Raw genomic sequence first — 20,128 nt, 5'->3', positions numbered from 1 at the left:
TTTTTTTCTTAAAATATATAAATTATTAATGAAAATTTTTCTCGTATGAGAAATATAATAATATTTTATCAAAATTAATATTTTAATATATAATAAAGATATATTATTATATTAATAATATTATATTTTATTAGTGGTGTTCATGTCGTGTCTATATTCTAATTTTCTGAAAGTTGTCGTGTCGCGGTGTCTGAGTCGTATCGTGTTCCATGTCAGTGTCCATGACGCCTATAAATTAGGAAAGAAAATTTTTATACTATAATAGTATGAATTAAATGCATTCTCCTTTAACATTTTGTATTATATTTAACAGTATGAATCATGAAATACTCTAACAATTCTTTTGACTCAAGAGATCAAGTTTCAAATACTTTACGTTAATTGTACTCGACACTAGCATTATCATTTAAGCTGGAAATTTCTTACTGCTATAATACTCAAGGTGAAAGAGTGATTGAATAGTATTGAAATTTTTTTAGCAATCATACGTCGAGGATCAGCTGCTGTGATAACATGCCTAAATATTTTCCACGCATTTTATGAGTGGGTAGTAGGGATGCCAATGGGTATGGATATCCGAAATATTATCTGAACCCGAACACGAACGTGGCGGGTTTACTCGAGCTAAACGGATATGGATTTGGTTATGGGTATAGAAAATAAAAATCCGACGGATATGGATACGGATATAGATTTTGTATTTACCTGACCCGAACCCGAACCCGACCCGAACCCGAATAAATTATATATATACATACTTTATTTTTATTTATTTATATAATATATAAAATATTTAATAATTTTTATTCTTTAGATTTTCATTCAACGGTATGAATTTTTAAAACTCGCCGGATCCGGGTCCGGATTCGAGTTTCGGATTTTTGGTCGGGTACGGATATAGGTATGGATTTTTAAAATCCGACGGGTTCGGATGCAGGTATGGGTCTTAATTTGATTTTCGGGTTCGGATTTAGCCTGACCCTTTGACATCCCTAGTGGGTAGCGTTTGTGACGTTGCTAAACATTTTTCTCTTTCATTATTTTAGAATCAATTGCAAAATGGATCATATGTAGACAAAGCTTATCTAAGATTCCTTAAATAAAAAAAAAAAAACATAAAATATTAGCCAATTATTATTTTAAATATCAACAAACAAATGTCCCTCATGTATATGTGGCAGCTTCAAGGAAACATGAGATCATCTAAAAGATTAGGTTTATTTGAAGGAAAGGATTAATTAGGATCACATTAAAACTAGTTTAAAAATTCCATATTTTGTTGACTTTACTAGCATTTGATATCTCTATTAGTAGCCTTTATTAACTTTATAATTGCACACATGAGCTCTATATAATAACTAACTTATCTTAGCAAGTGGGTGGATTTCTTTTTTGACCTAATTGGACACTTTAAATATTAGGGTAAAGATATAGTGATAATAATTATTAATGAGCTAGGATACTATATTTTTGAAAATACATAAATCGTTATACTTGTAAATTGTTTACAATGATGGAACATCTGATTCAGCGATCGATTCTGTTAGACATGATCTACAGAAATTAAAACTATCTAAAAATTAAATTTCATAATTTTTTTTTTATTTTGTTTGTCTATAAGTAACCTCAAAACGGATGGCTAAAAATAAAAAGTTAATAAAAACAATGATAAAAGATTTAAATTTCAAATCGAAAGTATTGATCTTTTTCTATATGGTAAGCAAAAATTTTTATTAAAATTTTATCTAATTTAGATTGTTTTATACAGTTGAACTTATATATGTAGCATATATGTCATTAAAATAGTTATTTTTGAAACCTTTTGATCATTTAACAAATAAAGTTGAAAAATTTTTAAAGTTGGTTTCTAAATAGTAGGACTAGTGTGCTATAAGGAGTACGGTGGCTTTCGTACTCCTAATTCATTTTTGATGATGGAACTTTCGAATCGACAATCAGCTCCGCGAGATTTGATCTAGCGTATTTGAAGTATTTAGAAAATAAATTTTGTATTTTTCAATATCATTTACCTAGTAATCGAAAGTAGTAAAAATAGACTGCTAAAAATAAAAATCTTACAAAAATTTATGATGTAGCACTAAAATTTTTTATTAGAAATATTGATTATATCGTAGATAATATAAAAAATTTTCTATTAAAATTTTATCTGATTTAAATACTTCCACATCGTTAAACATGTAAACGGCACATATTAATCATTGAAAATTATTGACTTTGAACCCTTTCGATTAATATGTGAATTATATCGAAAAATCTTAAAATTTATTTTCTAGATACTTCAAATAAGCTAAATCAAGTCTAACGGAGCTAATCGTCGATTCGAACGTTTAGTCATCGAAAACGACCGGTTTAGGAACACGGAGGCCTCCGCGCTTCTAATAGCACACAAGTTCTATTCTTCTAAATAGCTCTAATAGTATAGATCATACCTAACAAAACTGATCGTCAAATTAGATATCATGTCTTGTCATAAAAAATAATTTACAAATATGATAGTCTTCATACTTTCGAAAGCACAGCAGATATACTTATTCTTAATAACAACTATTGTGCTTTCTTTCTACATGCTAACTAACCTTTGTGGAAAAATTTTGCTACAAAATTTCAACTAGATAAGCCCTTGACTCTAGAAGTATCGTTCGTTTCACCAATTTATAATATTTTAAAAAATTCTCTATAGTTTTTGTTATATATGCTTAATCTATTAACATGCAACTCAAGTGAAACGTTATAAGAGGCTTCGTTGAATGTAATGATCCGATCCGCTAGCAACAATAACTCGATAGATCCAAACCACCGGTCTAAAATGCTTAAGTCCAGTTATTATTACTAGCATGTAAGTCTTATATATTCTAATCAGAATCAGTTTCCCACCCGATATAGCATTATTGGGGTGTTATATTTAGGGATGTCAACGGGTCGGATTTGGGTAGGGTTTTTGGAAAACCGAACCCGAACCCAAAAATTAAATTAAAATCCGAACCCCGACCCGAACCCGGCCGGTTTTAAAAATCCATACTCATATCCAAATCCGACCAAAAACCTGAAACCTGAACCCGAATCCGAAAACCCCAACCCGAAATAATCATTTCTTTTTATCATATTTCAAAACATATTATAGTGAAATCAAAATTTTCAAAACTCAATCAAATACAATATTAAAATATTCATGTTAAACAATATCAATATCTGGATAAGAAAAGCACAAATTCAAATAGTTAAAGACAACAATACATTCTTTAAATATTGAATACAATCTCTAGATATTAAAATATTATATAATTTATTCGGGTTCAGTTTCAGGTTCAGGTTGGGTGAATATACAAAATCCATACCCATATGCATATTCGTTGGATTTTTATCTTTTATACCCATAACCGAATCCACATCCGTTTAGTTTGAGTAAACCTGTCTGGTTCGGTTTCGGATTCTGATAATATTTTGGATATCCATATCCATTGACATCCCTAGTTACATTGAATCATTCTAAATTTTACTTGTAGGCATATTAAGATGTTTCAGGCGAATAGATTTTATCATTTTCATACTCGATGTAAATAAGTATTTTATCAACAAGAATATGCATATTATTGCCTGTAACGTTCCCTCCTAAAATAACTGTTGCAGAAAGAGTAAGCGGAGTGTGACGACAAAAGTTACAAAACCATGATACGACACCTTTCTCTTTTTCCTTTTGACTTGTGGGGAATTTAATAAATATCTAATTATTGGGTTAGGTGGCAAAAAGAAATTTAGTTAGACACGGCAATGGAATATGTGTTTGCTAAATCAAAGATAAAGGATATTGACTAATTCAAACATTAAGTATGACGCCCACATAAAAATTATTGAGGTGGCCAAAATAATAATACTTTTGTATTTTTAATTGAATAGTTGATGCTTACAATTCCCAACTTATTAAACTGCATGAGATTAAATAATATAAAATTTGTTGTTGCATTTTCGTGTAGGGAACCTCAACCATTGCTTTTATCTTTGATAATCTAGAGAAGGGGAGAAAAAAAATAATTTAAAAACATGCAAAAAATTGGAACAATAAAGTTCTTTGTAGAGTATTCGAATAAAACTTGTATAAACTACTTCATGTGCATAACATGTAAATGATGCATATATTGTTTATTCGCATCTTTATTTGTTTACCATTGTATCGTGAATCAGTCCTTATTTACATAAATAAAAATTTCTTTGAGCAGATCAAATAAGTCATTGTATTATCGGTCGAACGAGTAACATTTCTGATTCATAAGTACAAGTTTTAGTGATTTATAATTTCACTATATATACATAAAAAAGGTTTAAAATTCAAAATTTGTCGCATACATAGAACTTTCATTTGTAGATGAAATCGAACGAAAGTTTATATTTCAATTTCATACAATCACACTTAAGTAATTAAATATATAAGATTGTGTATGTTGATTATCAAAATATTTGACTATAGTAAATATATATTTGGGGGTTGGCAAAGCAATCCTATTCTAATTAATCATTTAATTATCCAATTCAAGCGTTAAAGACCGAGATTACGCAAAAAATCCAATTAATTAGTAATTAATAAAACACATGATATATAGAAAAGGGTTTTTTTTAAGAGTAATTAAATTAGGCATCAATCAGTGGGAAACATGCATGATCTTATTCAACATGATCCATATACATTAAAATGTTTAACATAAAAAGTGTAGTTTACAATATGTGGAATCTATATATATATATTTTATCCTAATTAACCAAAGCTCTTAATTAATTCATTTTGTAATTTATAAATAAGTGAAATATTTGACTATTATCACAGCATGCATGTCTTAATTAAGTAAATCTCTAAACTCTTTTTGTTATTCTCTTTCAATCATCAAGATTCAAACCCACAATTAATTCCATCTTTCTTCCTTCTTCTTTTTTTTTTACTTTTACAAAAGGTGAATTAATTAAGCCAATTTCACAAACACAAAAAAACAAAATAATAATAATAATAATAAGCATCACATAAGATTCCAAAGAACAAGATGACCACACCAAGTCAACCTATTACTTGTTCATTTCCTATAAGAAAGAGCTTGTTGATGAAACCCCCTATTTTCAAAAAAGATAAACAAAAACAAAATGGAAGGACTCATCCCTTTCCTTTATAGAGCAATAAAAAGGAGGAGAACAAGGATGTACTACAAGTGTCTCTCCTACGGCGCGGCGAATCGGTTCGATACAACCGCCGATTACTATCATGGCCAAAGCCATAGTTTCCTTCGGTCTCCGCCCAGCAAGTTAGCAGGCTGTTGTGACGACCGTCAGGTCCATCACCGTCACCGATCCCTCGACGACTTCTCTGACGGGCTTTTCTCGTCAGAAAAGGCTGTTGGCCGGCCGCCACGGTTCCCTAAGGAGCTAAGGTCTCGAAGTTTGCGAATGTTTGCTTGCATTAGTGGTTCAATAGAGGATTGAAGGTTTTGTGTTGTATTTCCATGAAGTTGAAGATGTAAATACATGTCTCTAGTGAGGCCTTAATTGTTTTTAAGTCCTTAATTTATGATTATGAATTTCCCAAAAGGGTGGTCTCTTCTCTTTGTTAAGCAAGAAAAGGATGGTTTAATTCTTTGTGTTGAAGTGGTAATTAAAATGTTTCAAATAATCAATGAAGGAATCATTTATTACCTTTTTTTTTTTTTACTTTCTTTCATATTCACTTTTTTTGTTTAGTTTTCCAAGTTACAGGTCCATATATATATATAGGCTTTTGATTTATTTATTGATATATATTTGAAAGCCCGTTACATATATACCCCATACAATAAACATGCGTTTGGTTAATTAAGAGATAATGTTTGAAAAAATAAATATTTTTATCTTTGTAGTAATTCAGTATTCTAGGAATATTGAGAGGAACACAACAAATTTTTTGTTGATTTGGTTTGATTTTTTTAAATTATTCATTATGATTATTAAAGCTATGTTTGATTATTTTCTTAAAAACAGTAGAGAATAATAGAAAAGGTGCGGCATAAAGAACAAGCTGCGAAAGAATAGTTGAGAATGAAGTAAACTCCACTGCAGATCAAAACTATGCGAGGAATAAATTGGAGAATTGCATTGTCCAAGGATTAGGGCGATTATTATTTCAGAATAATATTAAATAATTCACTTTGATCAAAATAAATTACTTCTGTCAAATTTAAGTGTATTTAGCAGAATACCTGAGATTTTTTTTTTTTTTTTTTTTTTTTGCCAAGCTTAATTAGTTTATATGAATGATGTATTTAAGAAGTGCTTCAAAATATTGTTTGGTCTCTGAGCCTACATCAAGTAAATTAAAGAGGAGGTTGGACATGGATTAATACACACTCTAGTTGAAAATTGAAATCTCCCCTTGATTATTATTGCACGTTAAATTCGAAAAATTTATATACGCGGAGTAAGGGCGTGTTTGTTTCCACAAAATTGCATTCTATCGATGTCAGCGAGTTCCGTCCGCACGAGGTGAACTCTCAACTTCGCCCTCGACTAGTGCCGATGCCCGGCGAGTTCCGCCATGCATGCTAGAGTGATCGGGCGTGCAGGCTGTGTGGACTCTACAGAAGTCCGAGTTCATCACTACGTGCAAAAACGCCAGCAACCTCTAGCTACGCGAACTCGCAAGTTCGAAACAAGCAGGTCCTAAAACTCTCAAATATCCCAAAAGAAGAAATATTCATAATCTGTGTGTGTGTATTCTGTGAAAATATTGTAAACAGGTTTTATTGTCTTAGTAATTTTTACCTATACGAAAATGTTGTAAACAGTTTTTAGAGCTTTTTTTTGCATATAGTCGTCGCTTGGCAAATTTTCATTTTAAAATAGCCTTGTCAAAATTTAATTTGCAAAAATGGCGTTAGGCCTGCCACGCAGGCGCCACGTCAACGCCACGCGGGCGGGGCTGGCGGCGGTAGTTAAGTTAAACACGGTGAACCATTCACCGTGTCTAAATACAGTGAATGGTTCACCGTGTTTGGTATGTATTTTTTGTATATTGAAAAGAGGAATAGGAAATTTGTATTCCTTTTTTTCTCTTTTTCAAAAATCCGAATCCGAATCCGAAAATCAAATTAAAATCCAAATCCGAATCCGAACCCGACGGATTTTAAAAATTCATACCCATATCCATATCCGACCAAAAACTCGAAAAACGAACCTGAACCCAGCGAGTTTTAAAAATCTATACCGTTGGATGAAGATCTAAGAAAAAAAAATTATTAAATATTTTATATATTGTATAAATAAATAAAAATAAATTATGTATATATATATAATTTATTCGGGTTTGGATTCGGATAATATTTCGGATATCCATATCTATTGACATCCCTACTCCCTATTCCTCTTTTCAATAAAAATACGTACTAAACACGGTGAACCATTCACCGTGTTTGAACACGGTAAATGGTTCACCGTATTCAACTTAACACACGGGCTCCGGCCCTGTCCGCGTGGCGCTGACGTGGCGTCTGCGTGGCAGGCCCAGGGCCATTTTTGCAAATTAAATTTTGACAGGACTAATTTTAAAATAAAAATTTACCAGATGGCTAAATGCAAAAAAAGTCTCAGTTTTTATTGTCTTAGCCACCGTTTGGTTGGGGGTTAAGAGGTGGAATAACCCCTTAACCCCCAATTTATACCCAAACACCACTCTTAAGGGGTGGGGTTAGTAAACCCCACCCCAAACCGGGTTAGTGGGGTTTACTAACCCCACTCCCCCTCCCAACTTTAACCCCGCACGCGTCCCGAGCCCTCACCTTTTTCTTCTTTATTAATCATTATCTTTTTATCCCACCTACTCCAACCAAACACTTTTTTTCACTATTCTAGACTAACTCCAACCTCCAACCAAACACAAAAAAATTTTAACACCATTTTAACCCTGAACTTAACCCTATCTCTGGAATAGCTACTTTTTCTTAATCCCGAACCAAACGGTGGCGTAGTAATTTTTACCTATACACTTTTTTTTTCCTATATATCTTATGAAATTACTCTTTTACCCCTATGACTTATATTATGCACTGACTGTAGCAGAGTGTGACAGGCATTGAGGTGGTTAAGTGGTTTCAAAAAAGAGTAAAAAAAGCGTTACAAATTTTTACAATTGAGTCAATCTCAGGCCAGATACGGTGGAGATTTATTTTCCAGAATACTCCACCGTCCATCCGACACGTGTCGGACATCCAATCCATCATGCAGTAGTAGTACAAACTCTCTTCAACCTATCCAGATTATTACAGATTATTGCATGGACCGTGGTCTATAGACTCGGATTTTCTAAAACCGCGCAACGAAAGCCGGTAAAAATGCGTTTGTTCGACCTAACTTATGCCGAATTAAACTGAATAGTATGAAATAAGAGAGCGTTGTTGAAAGAGAGTAGGAATATAAATGGATCCAAGTTGCTAGAGCTTTCGTCTCGATCCTGAAAATAAAAAAATATAGAAAAATAAATCCCAAATATGTCTGGAGTGGGAGAGAGATCCCTTTTTTTTCTTTTGATCCATCTCAATTCATCAAAAATCCATCCAAATTTAGCTCTCGTCCTGATTCACTCTGAATGGAGCAGTAAGTTGACGCCAAAATAGAATTAAAATCAATCCGTCCCCAATCCATCCTGACCCAACAAGAAAAGAAGTAGAGAGTGGAGAGCCCCTTCGGCCCTCCATATTTTTAGGGATGATTCAGAAATATCAATAGTCACCATAATTAAAGAGTGCGAATTTTATGAAATACAATCAAGTTTTTTTAAATTTGATTGTCCTCAATCTCAAAAGAAGAAAAAGTGATACATCAGCTAAATAAGATTAATTATTTAGACTTTTGACTTCTCTGGCCACTAAACTCTTTATTTTTTTTTTAATATAAAAAATATAAATATTTAAAGTAATCATTATTTGATATTTCAAAAAAAAAAGATTTTTAGCTATACATTACAGCACAATTTACAGAAATTTACATTTTATTTATTTAAATAATGCTGTCAAAAAAAATGGTTAAACCTTTCAATAATTGTTCCACCAAGTTCAAAGTTAAGAACCTTCATAGGCCGGGTCTATGGACGCGGTCCACCCAACAATATTCGCTACCTCAGCGAGACCCGAACCTTTCAGACAATTCTCCGCGTCCCACAAAAATAAAAAAAAATTAAATTAAGTTAAATAATTTTTTTTTAAAAAAAAACCATCTCTTTTTTCTTGTCTCCTCCCCTCTCTTAAGTCTTAAACCCTAATATTAAGAAATGAGCTCTCGGAACCGCCATGAGAGCTCCTCCATTAAACCCTAATCCTTCGAAACCCCCGCGAATCCAAAAACCCTAGTTTTGCCCTTCCCGCCATTTCCCGGACCTTATTACCTACCTATTGCCATGGCTTCTTCCCCGCGCTTTTCTACGCGCCATTACCGTTAAAGAGTTAAAAACCTCACCTTTTTCGCCTCCAACAACCCATGTTGCTCCCCCTCCTCGCGGCGCCGCTGCCGCCGCCTCCTCCTGCGGCGGCGGCGCCGTACTACCACGGGAGGGGAGGGTCGTACGGGGCGGCGATCGCGGCGGTGGCGGTGGTGGCGGTGCTCGGCCTGGCGGCGGGGATCGTGGGGAGGCTCTGCACCGGGAGGACGATTTGGGGCCTAGGGTTTCGGCGGTTCGACTTGGAGGCGTGGGTGGAGCGTAGGTGCTCCCCGTGCGTCGACGGGAGGCCACCGCCGCCGCCGCCGCCTCCCGCTGCGGCGCCGCCGCCGGAGTCGTGACAGAGCTTTTCTCTTTCTCTCTCTCTCTGCGAAATGAGAATTAGGGTTTTTTTTTTTTAGTATTTTTATTTCCCTCTTTTTGTGTTTTTTTGACTAAATTACGGAAAACCTCCATGTCAAAACTCGCTTTTTCACTTTCCTTCCTGTCATTTAAAAATCTATACTTTGTTTCCTTGTAAAATAAAAAATATTTACAGGACGGTATGGTGTGATAAAATGACCATTTTGCCCTTCGCCATTTTCGTCTTCTCCCTGATCCTCCTTATCCGCGGCGGAGGAGGCCGACCTCGGGCGGGACGCAGGCGGCGAGGCCGTCGTCGAGGAGGACGATCTCGTTGAGGCTGTCGGCCATGTGGCTGATGGAGGGCGGGATGTAGCCGCCGAGTTTGTTGTGGACGAGAACGACGATGGAGGTCGGGGCTGAGAGTCGCAGAGGTTGGCGGGGATGGGGCGACGGCGGCGGAGGCGGTTGGAGTTGAGGAAGATGGCGTCGAGGGGGCGATCGAAGAGGAGGAGGGCGAGGCCGGCGAGGGCGCCGTCCCGAAAGCCATCGAAGCAACAGGGAAGAGAGATGGAGGGGTATATTTGGTATAAAAAAAAAAATTATAACGGAACCCTAACGATAGGAGGTGAAGTGCACATTTTTATTTTATAAAGGGGTAAAGTGTAGGTTTTTAAATGACAGGGGGAGAAAATGAAAAAACGGATTTTGATAGGGGTTTTTTTTTAATTTAGCCTTTGGATTTTTATTTTTATTTTTATTTTTATTTTCAAGAGAATGAGAGAAGAGATGTGTAAGTATACGGTGAAAATGCACTGAATTTATATATCAACTTTTAAATGCTTAATATTTAGTGTGTGTGTGTGTGTATATATATATATATAAATATATATTTACCAAAGATGGAGAGTACTAGAGTCCTTATGTTTTTTGGCCGAGTATTTTGTAATAATTTTTTTTTTGTAAATTCACTAATTTAATTAGAATAATAATCTATATTTTTTAATTTAGAAGTTTAATATAATGTGTGATAATGAAATTAATTATTTTATTTTAGCTTAAACTGTTTTTATAAATAATCTGTATATTTCTCTAAACTTCAGTTCACTTTTTTAACCATTATTATTATAATAATAAATACTTAGTTATATAAAATACTAATTAATGCGATAATAAAAATCTTATCTAATATCTCGTTTATTTTTGGCTTCTAATTTTCTTTTAATAGTGGTTAAGAGTAGTTATATAACCAAAAAGATTATATTTATAAGATATTAAAAATTTCAAGTGATAGATAAATTGCCTTATTATAGTTTAAAGAAGTATATTAAGTCATTTATAAATTTTAGAAGAACATAACAATACTTAATCCTAATTTTAAAATAATTGCTATAATTTGCATATCATCTATTCATTTTAATTAAATTTTACACGTATTAATAAACATGTTAGATTTTAGCCAAAAAAAAAAAGATAAAAAAGTGGATTAATATGGTCTACAAAAGTTTGTACGAGATTCCTAAAACTTCAAATACCCTCATGTGGTTTCACTTTTTTTCACTTTAGTACCCTATAATTTAAATGGAATCAAGTTAGCACACTGTGATTTTGCACTTTTTCACTTTAGTACCATGTGGTTTAAAGTGTATCAAGTTAGTATCCTGTGGTTTCGCATTTTATCACTTTAGTATCCTGTGGTTTTTTAAACCACAGGGTACTAATTTGATACAAAAATAAAACCACAGGGTACTAACTTGATACAAAATAAAACCACAGAGAACTAACTTGATACACTTTAAACCACAGGGTACTAAAGTAATAAAGTAAGAAACTACAGGGTACTAACTTGATACACTTTAAACCACAAAGTACTAAAATGAAAAAGTGCGAAACCACAGAAAGTTTTTGAAGTTTTTTCTTAAATTTACTAAAAAAAACAACGACTAGATGAACTCCATGCACAAAAAATTTTACACACGGGATTAATTTCTTGAATGCACAAGGTAAAAAAAACTCGAAAATAATTTAATGTTTTATTAAATCTCTTTGATGACTAAAAATATATTTTACTAGAACACAATCAAATACAATAGATTGTGCATTGTGCTTAGACCTATTTTGATTAGCACAACTATTAGCATTTTTAAATATGTAATGCGCGTAACGGCGACAATAATGATAGCTAATACATACCTTTTGGTGCATTTGTGCAATATAATAATAAAGGATTAAAATTACAATCCTATTTAAATGCTAGTACATTTTATATTGTGTATACCTCCCATCTACTCAGGAAACATTAAATAAGTGTTAAATAAGAAGTGTGATTATATGTCTATAACAAATATTATTTCGACTTTGGACGCTTTTTTTTTTCATAATAAAATAGATCACCTTATAGGCAAAATAAACTTTCAATTTTTTTCTTAAAAAAAAAGATAAATTATCTCGCAGGTAAGATATACTATTCTATCACATTATAAGTTTGAAGACCTTTTTAAAATTAAAATTCAAGCTATAACCTTTTAATTATACAAAAATATTTTTATATCAAATAAACTTGCATTAAATATTTTATTTTGATATATATGTATATATATACCGTTAAACTATCTCTAAACATTTGCAACCGAGTTGATTTTATTATAAATTCAAAAAGTTACGTAATTTGATTTCTAAATATTTTAAATGCTCTAAATTATATTTAACGATATGGATTGTCGATTTGAAAGATTTATCATCTAAATGAGTTAGGGGTATAGATATCTCTGTAGTATAGCAACTCTTCTCTCAATATATATATATATATATATATACACACATCATAATTCAACAAGTGGCGATCCTAATCATTATTAGTAATGGCAATTATTTTTTATTTTAATTGTTTTTTTGAGTTAACGTTGATTTAGATGTGTAATTAACGGTTTTTTTGTAATTCATGATTTGTTGATTATTTTCGTATGAGTATTTTTGTATTTTATATATCAGTGGTACGTGTCTAATTTTATGTGTTGGTGGGGTTATTTTTATGGTATACGTCTATTGAAGATTTATTTATTAGGTTAGTTTTTTCACTTATTTTTGTCTCTGCGTTTAGTGCGCTATCTTACGTTTTATAATTGACTTTTGTTTGTGTAGATTTAAGTTAGTTCTTTCTTGATTGACTTGAAGTTATTAGTTTAATGAGTTTAATGTTTGTTTTTTTTTTATTTACTGCTTGTGTGTTTAAATTCTTATTTTTTGGATTTTTGTATTTGTGTCTCTTATTGATTTCGTTGTCTGTTTTTTGTATGATTGAGGTATATTGTCTAAGTAGGATATTGCAGTAATGTGTTTAGCATGTCGTGATTAATTATGCAGAATTTTGGTTTTAGTTATATTTATTTTATTTGAGTTATGTTATTTGATGTTAGATTCTAAGGTTTATTTGATATTAATTAGTGCTTGTTTTTATTATTATAGGCCATGTTTATTATTGTTGTCTTTGATGTTTTTTGTATTATGTCGTCTTTTGTCTTGATTTGATTATGTTCTTATTAATTTATTTCTTTGGTTCTTTGCATTTGCTTACTAGGTTAATTAATTGAATAATATTTTATTTAGTATTTGTTTTGGTTATTTGAAAATTGTATATATAATTGTATACTTGTGTAATAGGTATTGTATTTTTTGCTGGATTTTTGTGTTTCTTTGTTGTTTTTCTTCTTTTTTTTTTTTTTGTTTTTTTTTTTTTTTTTTTTTTTTTTTTTTTTTTGTGTTTTTGTTTTTTGTTTGTATTTTTTGGTTTTTTTTTTTGATATTGTCTTACTTGTGTTTTGTGTTTCTTTACGAGTGTCTTTTGGTGTTTTTTTGTTTGTTGTTTGTACGTGATAGTATTTTATTAGTTAAAGATCCTTATTCATTTTCGTATATCATGTATTGATAGTTTTGTTTACATTATTTTTGCTTTCTTTTTTATGTGTATATTGTATTGTAAGTAATTTCCAGATCACTTTTGAAATAGTTTTGTTAAACGGATTATTTTTATTATAGCTTTTAAAGTACACGCTATGGCAGATTTCTTGGTCAGTTTAGTGTGAGCTTTTCTGTTTTTTTTGTAGGCTGCTCATAATCATTATGTGATTGTAACTGATTTCATGTATTATTGTATCTTAGTTTCATTAGACTTATAAATTTAATAAGTTTTTTATTCCTAGATTGATGTTATGTATATATAATGTATTTAAATTCTTGTTGTTTTTGTTTAGTATAATGATCTTGTATGATTTACGTCAATTGAGTGTTGTTCGGTTTTAATATCTTTTCCTTTATCTTTACCATATTAAACAGCCTTTATTTTTTCTTATTATTAAAAGCTTTTTATTTATTATGTGGTATTAATTTAAGTTATTGTTAATATGTTATTATATCTCTATTGTGTAGTGTTGATGATTAAAAGTTTTATCTTCACTATTCCTTTTTTGTTGTGTTTATTAGTGCTTTTTTATTAGATTCGTAATGTCATGATCCCGATTATATATATAGTATTTTTGGTCTTTTTCTGTTAGTTATAGAGTTAAATTTGAGAGATCCCTGAGAAAATATTATTATTTATATTATTTATATTTTTTGAACTCTTTTATCTTTTGTGCAATAAATTATATAATCCGCGATATTCGATCTCTCTATTTAGCTTTGATAATCAGGTATTGCTTCACGATTTCCAATTTTTTTTTCTCTGTTCCATTTTTTATTTTTCCTGTGTCTATTAATCTTTAAAAGTTTATAATTTACATTAATATTAAAACTGTTTATAACATATTATCTAAAGGCATAAATAATAAAGAACATATATTAGAACAATATATATATATAATAATATATATATATATATATATAATAATATATATTATATATATATATATATATGGAGTGAAGGCACTCATTGCCTATCGGAACATGGAGCCTTCTCTCGTCTTTCAGGCTCGTTTTCGACCTGTTCGCCGCGACTTTCGAATCTCGATCAGCATCCGTTAAACTTTGATTAGCAGTATTGATAGTACCTAGAAAATAAATTTTATGATTTTACGAATAATCATTTGCCTAGTGAAACGAAAGGGCTCAAATCAACGGCTGAAAATAAAAAATCTTACAAAGATGTATAATATGACATTAAATTTTTAAATCAGAAGATATTGAATCTTGTTTATATATAGGTTTAAAAAATTCTTCTATCAAACATTCACGTGATTTGATATATATACCACCCGTTAAACTTGCAAACGGCTCTTACATAACGGCCCATTTGAAATCTTGCTTGTTTTCGAGTCGCTTCGATCACCTAGGACATAATGATATCGAAAAATAATAAAATTTTTTTCTAGAAATACTCCCAAATTACCTCTAGATCAAGTTTAACGATAGCCGATCGACGATTCGAAAATCCCGCAACATCCGAAAAGCCGAGCCGTGACAGCACGTGAACTCACGTGCTTCCGATAGCATGAGTGAAGGCCTCCCCATCTACTATATATATTTATATATACATATATATGATATTATATAATATAGTATATACTATATATATATACTTAATTATACTACCCATACAACTATGGAGTGGGCTACTATGCTATCGGAAGCATGGAGCTTCCGTACTTTCAGCTCGTTTTCGATGTTGGCGACTTTCGAATCGTCGATCAGCTCGTTAAACTTGATCTAGAGTATTTGAAGTACCTAGAAAATAATTTTATGATTTTACGATAATCATTTGCTAGTGAACGAAGGCGCTCAAAATCAACGGCTGAAAATAAAAATCTTACAAAATGTAATATATGACATTAAAATTTTAAATCAAAGATATTGATCTTGTTTTATATAGTATAAAAATTTTCTATCAAAATTTCACGTGATTTGGAATATATATACCACCGTTAAACTTGAAACGGCTCATACTACGGCATTGAAATTTGTTGATTTGAGTCATTCGATCACTAGGCAAATGATATCGAAAAATAATAAAATTTTTTTCTAGATACTCCAAATACTCTAGATCAAGTTTAACGAAGCCGATCGACGATTCGAAAATCCCGCAACATCCGAAAAGCCGAGCCCGTGACAGCACGGAACTCCGTGCTTCCGATAGCATAGTGAAAGGCCTCCCCCCAACTCTATATATATATTATATATCACTACTATATACGTATAGATATTATAACTATTACTATATTACTAGTATATATATATACTATATAATACTATATATATATACTATACCGGCCGATCTTCTATACTTCTGAAAGCACGGGAACATTTATGATTGTAAATTTTAGCCGTCGAATCGTTTCAAAATCTATTCAGCATTAATAAAAGAGACTTAACGGGACACGGCATTAATAATGTTGTATGAATCTTGAGACTAAAAAGTCACATGAACAAATACTTATGTGCTTTTAAAAGTACAAGAGCTCAACTCTATACTTAATTTAACTTAGGAAATTATAATCTGTGCATTGCCCTGGTTTCTTACTAGTATATTGTATGACCATTTTTTGTTCAGAGATAGTAGAGCTTTAAAAAGTCAATCTTGATGATAGGACATTCGAATCAGTTGTTAATAACATTAAAAATGATGTAAAGCAATCATCAAAAGTATATAGAAACCGCATTTGGTAATTACCAGGAGATTCATATTTCACAAGAGCCAAGACAAAGGGAAACATAAAACTAGTACCAATCCATTATGGCCGAGAAAAAGAAAACCAAAAAAAAGGAACTCAAGAAGAAACACTTATTAGTTTATGCTCGAATTTTTCGTCATTTTGGTCTCGGGATCTTCTTGTATTCGTACTTGTTAATGTCAACCTTTTCCTGTAGAGCCTGCAAGGAACGAATGGGCATATCAGTTTAAAAAAAGAATAAGAAAAGAACTTTTCTTAGTTGTTGTGAAGCTGTTGCAGCAGCAGCAGCAGCTATATGTAAACTTTACTTTGAGCTCCTCCTCCAGGGAGAGATTCTTTGGCTTATAGCCCTCCACAGGTCCAGTTCTGGTGAGTGCTTTTGTTGTCTCGATAATCTCCCATTCTAGATCATCCTTCTCCTTTGTCACTTCTTTGCTGCATTATTTAGTCGACAACGTAAGGAAGCGTATAATGGGTTTAGTGTTTCCAACAGCCAATAGCAAGAGATAGATGGTTAAAATATGGGCGTTTGGTCATGCGAGTGCTGCTATTAATGCTGCATCTTGTGACACTGTGACGCAAATAGCCAACATTGCTACAAGGATATGCTTAAGAAAAGGGTAAGGAGCACAAGTTTCCTACCAATGTAGCAACTTTATTGCAGAGAGAGAGAGAGAGAGAGAGAGAGAGAGAGAGAGAGAGAGAGAGAGACTTGCCTGCCTTGTATAAGATGAGCAAGGCCAACAGATCCTAGCACTGTGAGAGAAATGAGTGGAAGACCGTAGCGGACAAAGGGGTATTTCCGACCCCATCTTTTGAATTGCGAGGCAGTGTACAAAATCTTAGGAGGTGTCTCAACCTTAGGAGCCACTGTATATTTGTGTTCTGCTGCCATAATCAAAACATCACGGGAATCAAAATGTCGTCTTCAAACTGTATCTGAATACCACAAAATGGTCAGAATGAGAGTAATTTAGTATTTGAATATGTCAATGACAAACAACCGGTTCATGTTTATTCATGCACTAGTTTTAAATCTCAAACATTGAACATGAACTAACATATTTTATTACCATAACATGCATTTTAGAGTAGATAACAAAAGCATTTAGATCCAGCCTCTTTACATGCATCATGTCCCAAAACTAAAATATATTTCATGCCTACAGATCGGAAGACATGTTTGGCCCTCCGCTGAAAATTATGCAGAAGGCTGTTTGAGTAGAGCTGCTCAAAAGCCACTAACGTATTTTTTTTCATTAAAATCCCCTCAGCAGCATCCCCTACAGCAGTACAAAAGCTTCAAATTAAAACTTTTGTTTTTGGAGCACAGAAGATCATTTCAAATTCTTGCAATAGCAAAAGATCCAGAACTAGACTTATCGCCGCATGGTTGATTCCTCTCAATGTAGAAGCTGAGAGAAGTCGTTCTAAAAGCTAGGATGTATAGAAACTTAGCTTTATCCTTACATTTAAATCCTCAAAAATGAGAAAGAATAAAAATGAATGCAGTGAGAAAGAATAAAAATGAATGCAGTTGTAGCAACTTCATCACTTAAGAAATTCAAAATCCCCCACACAAAGTTAGTAGCGATGCATGGAAGAAGATGAAAAAAAAAAAAAAAAATTCCATGAAAACAATCCAATTCCCATGAAACATGAGGTTTGTATGAATACGCTAACAAGGAACATCTTTATAGTACTAGATAAATTTGGAGGAGTTAATACTCCAAAAATTTGTCCACAATCAGCCAAATCTGAAGATGAAATTGTATACCCTCTCAAGGTAGCATAAATTCAATTAAGCTTTAATCATAATGTCCTATTCACCAATTTGTTAGAAGTATCTTGTGACACTTACCTTCTGATTGGCAGTCCCCTGGTGTGGAGATTGGGTGGGGGGGGGGAGGGAATAAATAATTTTGAGCCAGAAACCCACAAAGAGTATCTAATAGGTCCCGGATTGAGCAATGGGAAACCTAGATGCAAAGCACAATGAGTCTATACGGTCATGAAGCAGAATATAATCACGTTACGTATGAGGAAACGTATCGGAACAAAACAAAAAGCAAACGGCAGCAGGAAAGTCCTGCCAACACAGAGCAAGATACATTTGCTATTTCTGCCGGTGCAACAAAAGATAACTTTCGGATGACAACATAGGGGGCTTGTTCGGATGTGTGAGCATCTTGTTCAGCGCATCTCTTTTATTTACTCAAAAGTCTTTCGGTGTTCGGTAAATGGAAGAGTATAATTGAATACTTAGAAACACATACTATCTTCGATCTCAAAGCGATGTTCTCTGAATAAGAAAAATCATCTCGTAGGTGAAATACATCATTCTACCAAATTATGAATTTTGTTTTGACATCCGAACAGGGCCGTAGTATCTGCCAAATGAAGAGTATGATCAAATGCTTAGAAAAGCATGATGTTTTTTTTTTTTTTCTTTGGAGTAAGATAAATCATGAATGCGAAGATGTTGCGATGAGCTAAAATCAAACTCCTAGCTTTGCGTTTTTAAAAGAAAATCCTCGTAACACACAAATTATCACTGAATAACCCGTTCTAGCATCCAAAAAGACAGTATTTGTAGCCTTGGATTCTAACATCTGGTAAGGTGATTTGGCAATCAATTCGCATAAAAAAAAAAAACACAATTTTTTTTTCTTTTCTCCACTCAGAATAAGATCAAATCAAACAATTTTCCAAAAAACACACAAACACACACACACACACACACACACACACACACACAACTTAATTCCAAACCAACCCTAACTCGATCGCACGTCATTGATTTGAAGCTTTAAGGTTTCATTCGTTCAAAGTACACGGCGGAACTCACCTCAGCCTCCGCGGCAGCGGCGGCGGCAGGGCGGCGGCGGCGGCGGTGATCGGCGGAGGAGAAATCGCCGGCGACGGAGGAGATGCGGCGGCGAAAAGTACGACACGAGCGCTAGGGCACGAAATGACGGGGAGGGGAAAACCGGAAAAGGAATGGACCTTTTTTTTCGGAAACAACCCTCTAAAACAATTAAATTATATAGCTAAATTACACAAAACCCCTTGACATATGCTGAATCTACATTAGCGACTTTTTTTTCTTATTCACTGTTTCTTCGTAATTATTCTTCTCTGTTTGATTTAATTTTTGTATTTTGCCATATTTTTGTGCACTCTCTATTATATGTATTTTCGCACGGCATAGAGCGTAGTGAGTAAGATAGAAAATAAAATAAAATAAATATAAAAGAGCGATTAAGATACTACACAAAATGCATGTAATTTATTTAATTTAGTCAAAATTTATTTAAAATAATTTTTTTAAAAATATAGTCTCTAATTTTCGCTCTAATATTGTTTTGCAAATGGTCCAGCAAGCACTAACCCAAACTAAAAAAATTTGCATAGACATAGTTAACTATTATCTGTAATAAAATATTCAATTATTTACACTATATCTTAAATTTTTATAAAATTAATATTGCTATTAAATTAAAAAATATTTTTGTAGAGCCTCTAAAAGCTAACTTTATAAGTTATGAATTTTTTATTATCCATAATATAACGGAACTCTAACTGACTTATACATATAAATAAGCCTATAATTGCTAAATAAAATAAATTATTAACTAAAAAAATTAAAAATTTTGTATTTTTTATT

At 32.5% G+C, this 20,128-nt stretch overlaps 3 protein-coding genes across 3 annotated transcripts; 2 read left to right on the top strand and 1 right to left on the bottom strand.

The window, feature by feature from the left end:
* On the top strand, positions 5,075-5,643 carry LOC109710794. Its single transcript, XM_020233553.1, has one exon. It carries the CDS (start codon positions 5,146-5,148, stop codon positions 5,479-5,481), a length of 336 nt encoding a protein of 111 aa, XP_020089142.1. The 5' UTR covers positions 5,075-5,145; the 3' UTR covers positions 5,482-5,643.
* Positions 9,278-9,822, top strand: LOC109709785 (taperin-like). The gene has a single exon (XM_020232105.1). It carries the CDS (start codon positions 9,499-9,501, stop codon positions 9,796-9,798), a length of 300 nt encoding a protein of 99 aa, XP_020087694.1. The 5' UTR covers positions 9,278-9,498; the 3' UTR covers positions 9,799-9,822.
* On the bottom strand, positions 16,416-19,879 carry LOC109710340. The gene is made up of 6 exons (XM_020232852.1): positions 19,853-19,879; positions 19,310-19,420; positions 18,323-18,440; positions 17,178-17,349; positions 16,770-16,896; positions 16,416-16,660 (listed from the first exon to the last, which is right to left on the bottom strand). Exons 1-6 carry the CDS (start codon positions 19,877-19,879, stop codon positions 16,598-16,600), a joined length of 618 nt encoding a protein of 205 aa, XP_020088441.1. The 3' UTR covers positions 16,416-16,597.

This window comes from Ananas comosus, linkage group 5, assembly GCF_001540865.1.
Source record: "Ananas comosus cultivar F153 linkage group 5, ASM154086v1, whole genome shotgun sequence".
In the NCBI taxonomy this organism is placed as follows: Eukaryota; Viridiplantae; Streptophyta; class Magnoliopsida; order Poales; family Bromeliaceae; genus Ananas; species Ananas comosus.
Note: the sequence above shows the minus strand (reverse complement) of the source record. Positions and strands in the feature narration are given on the sequence as shown.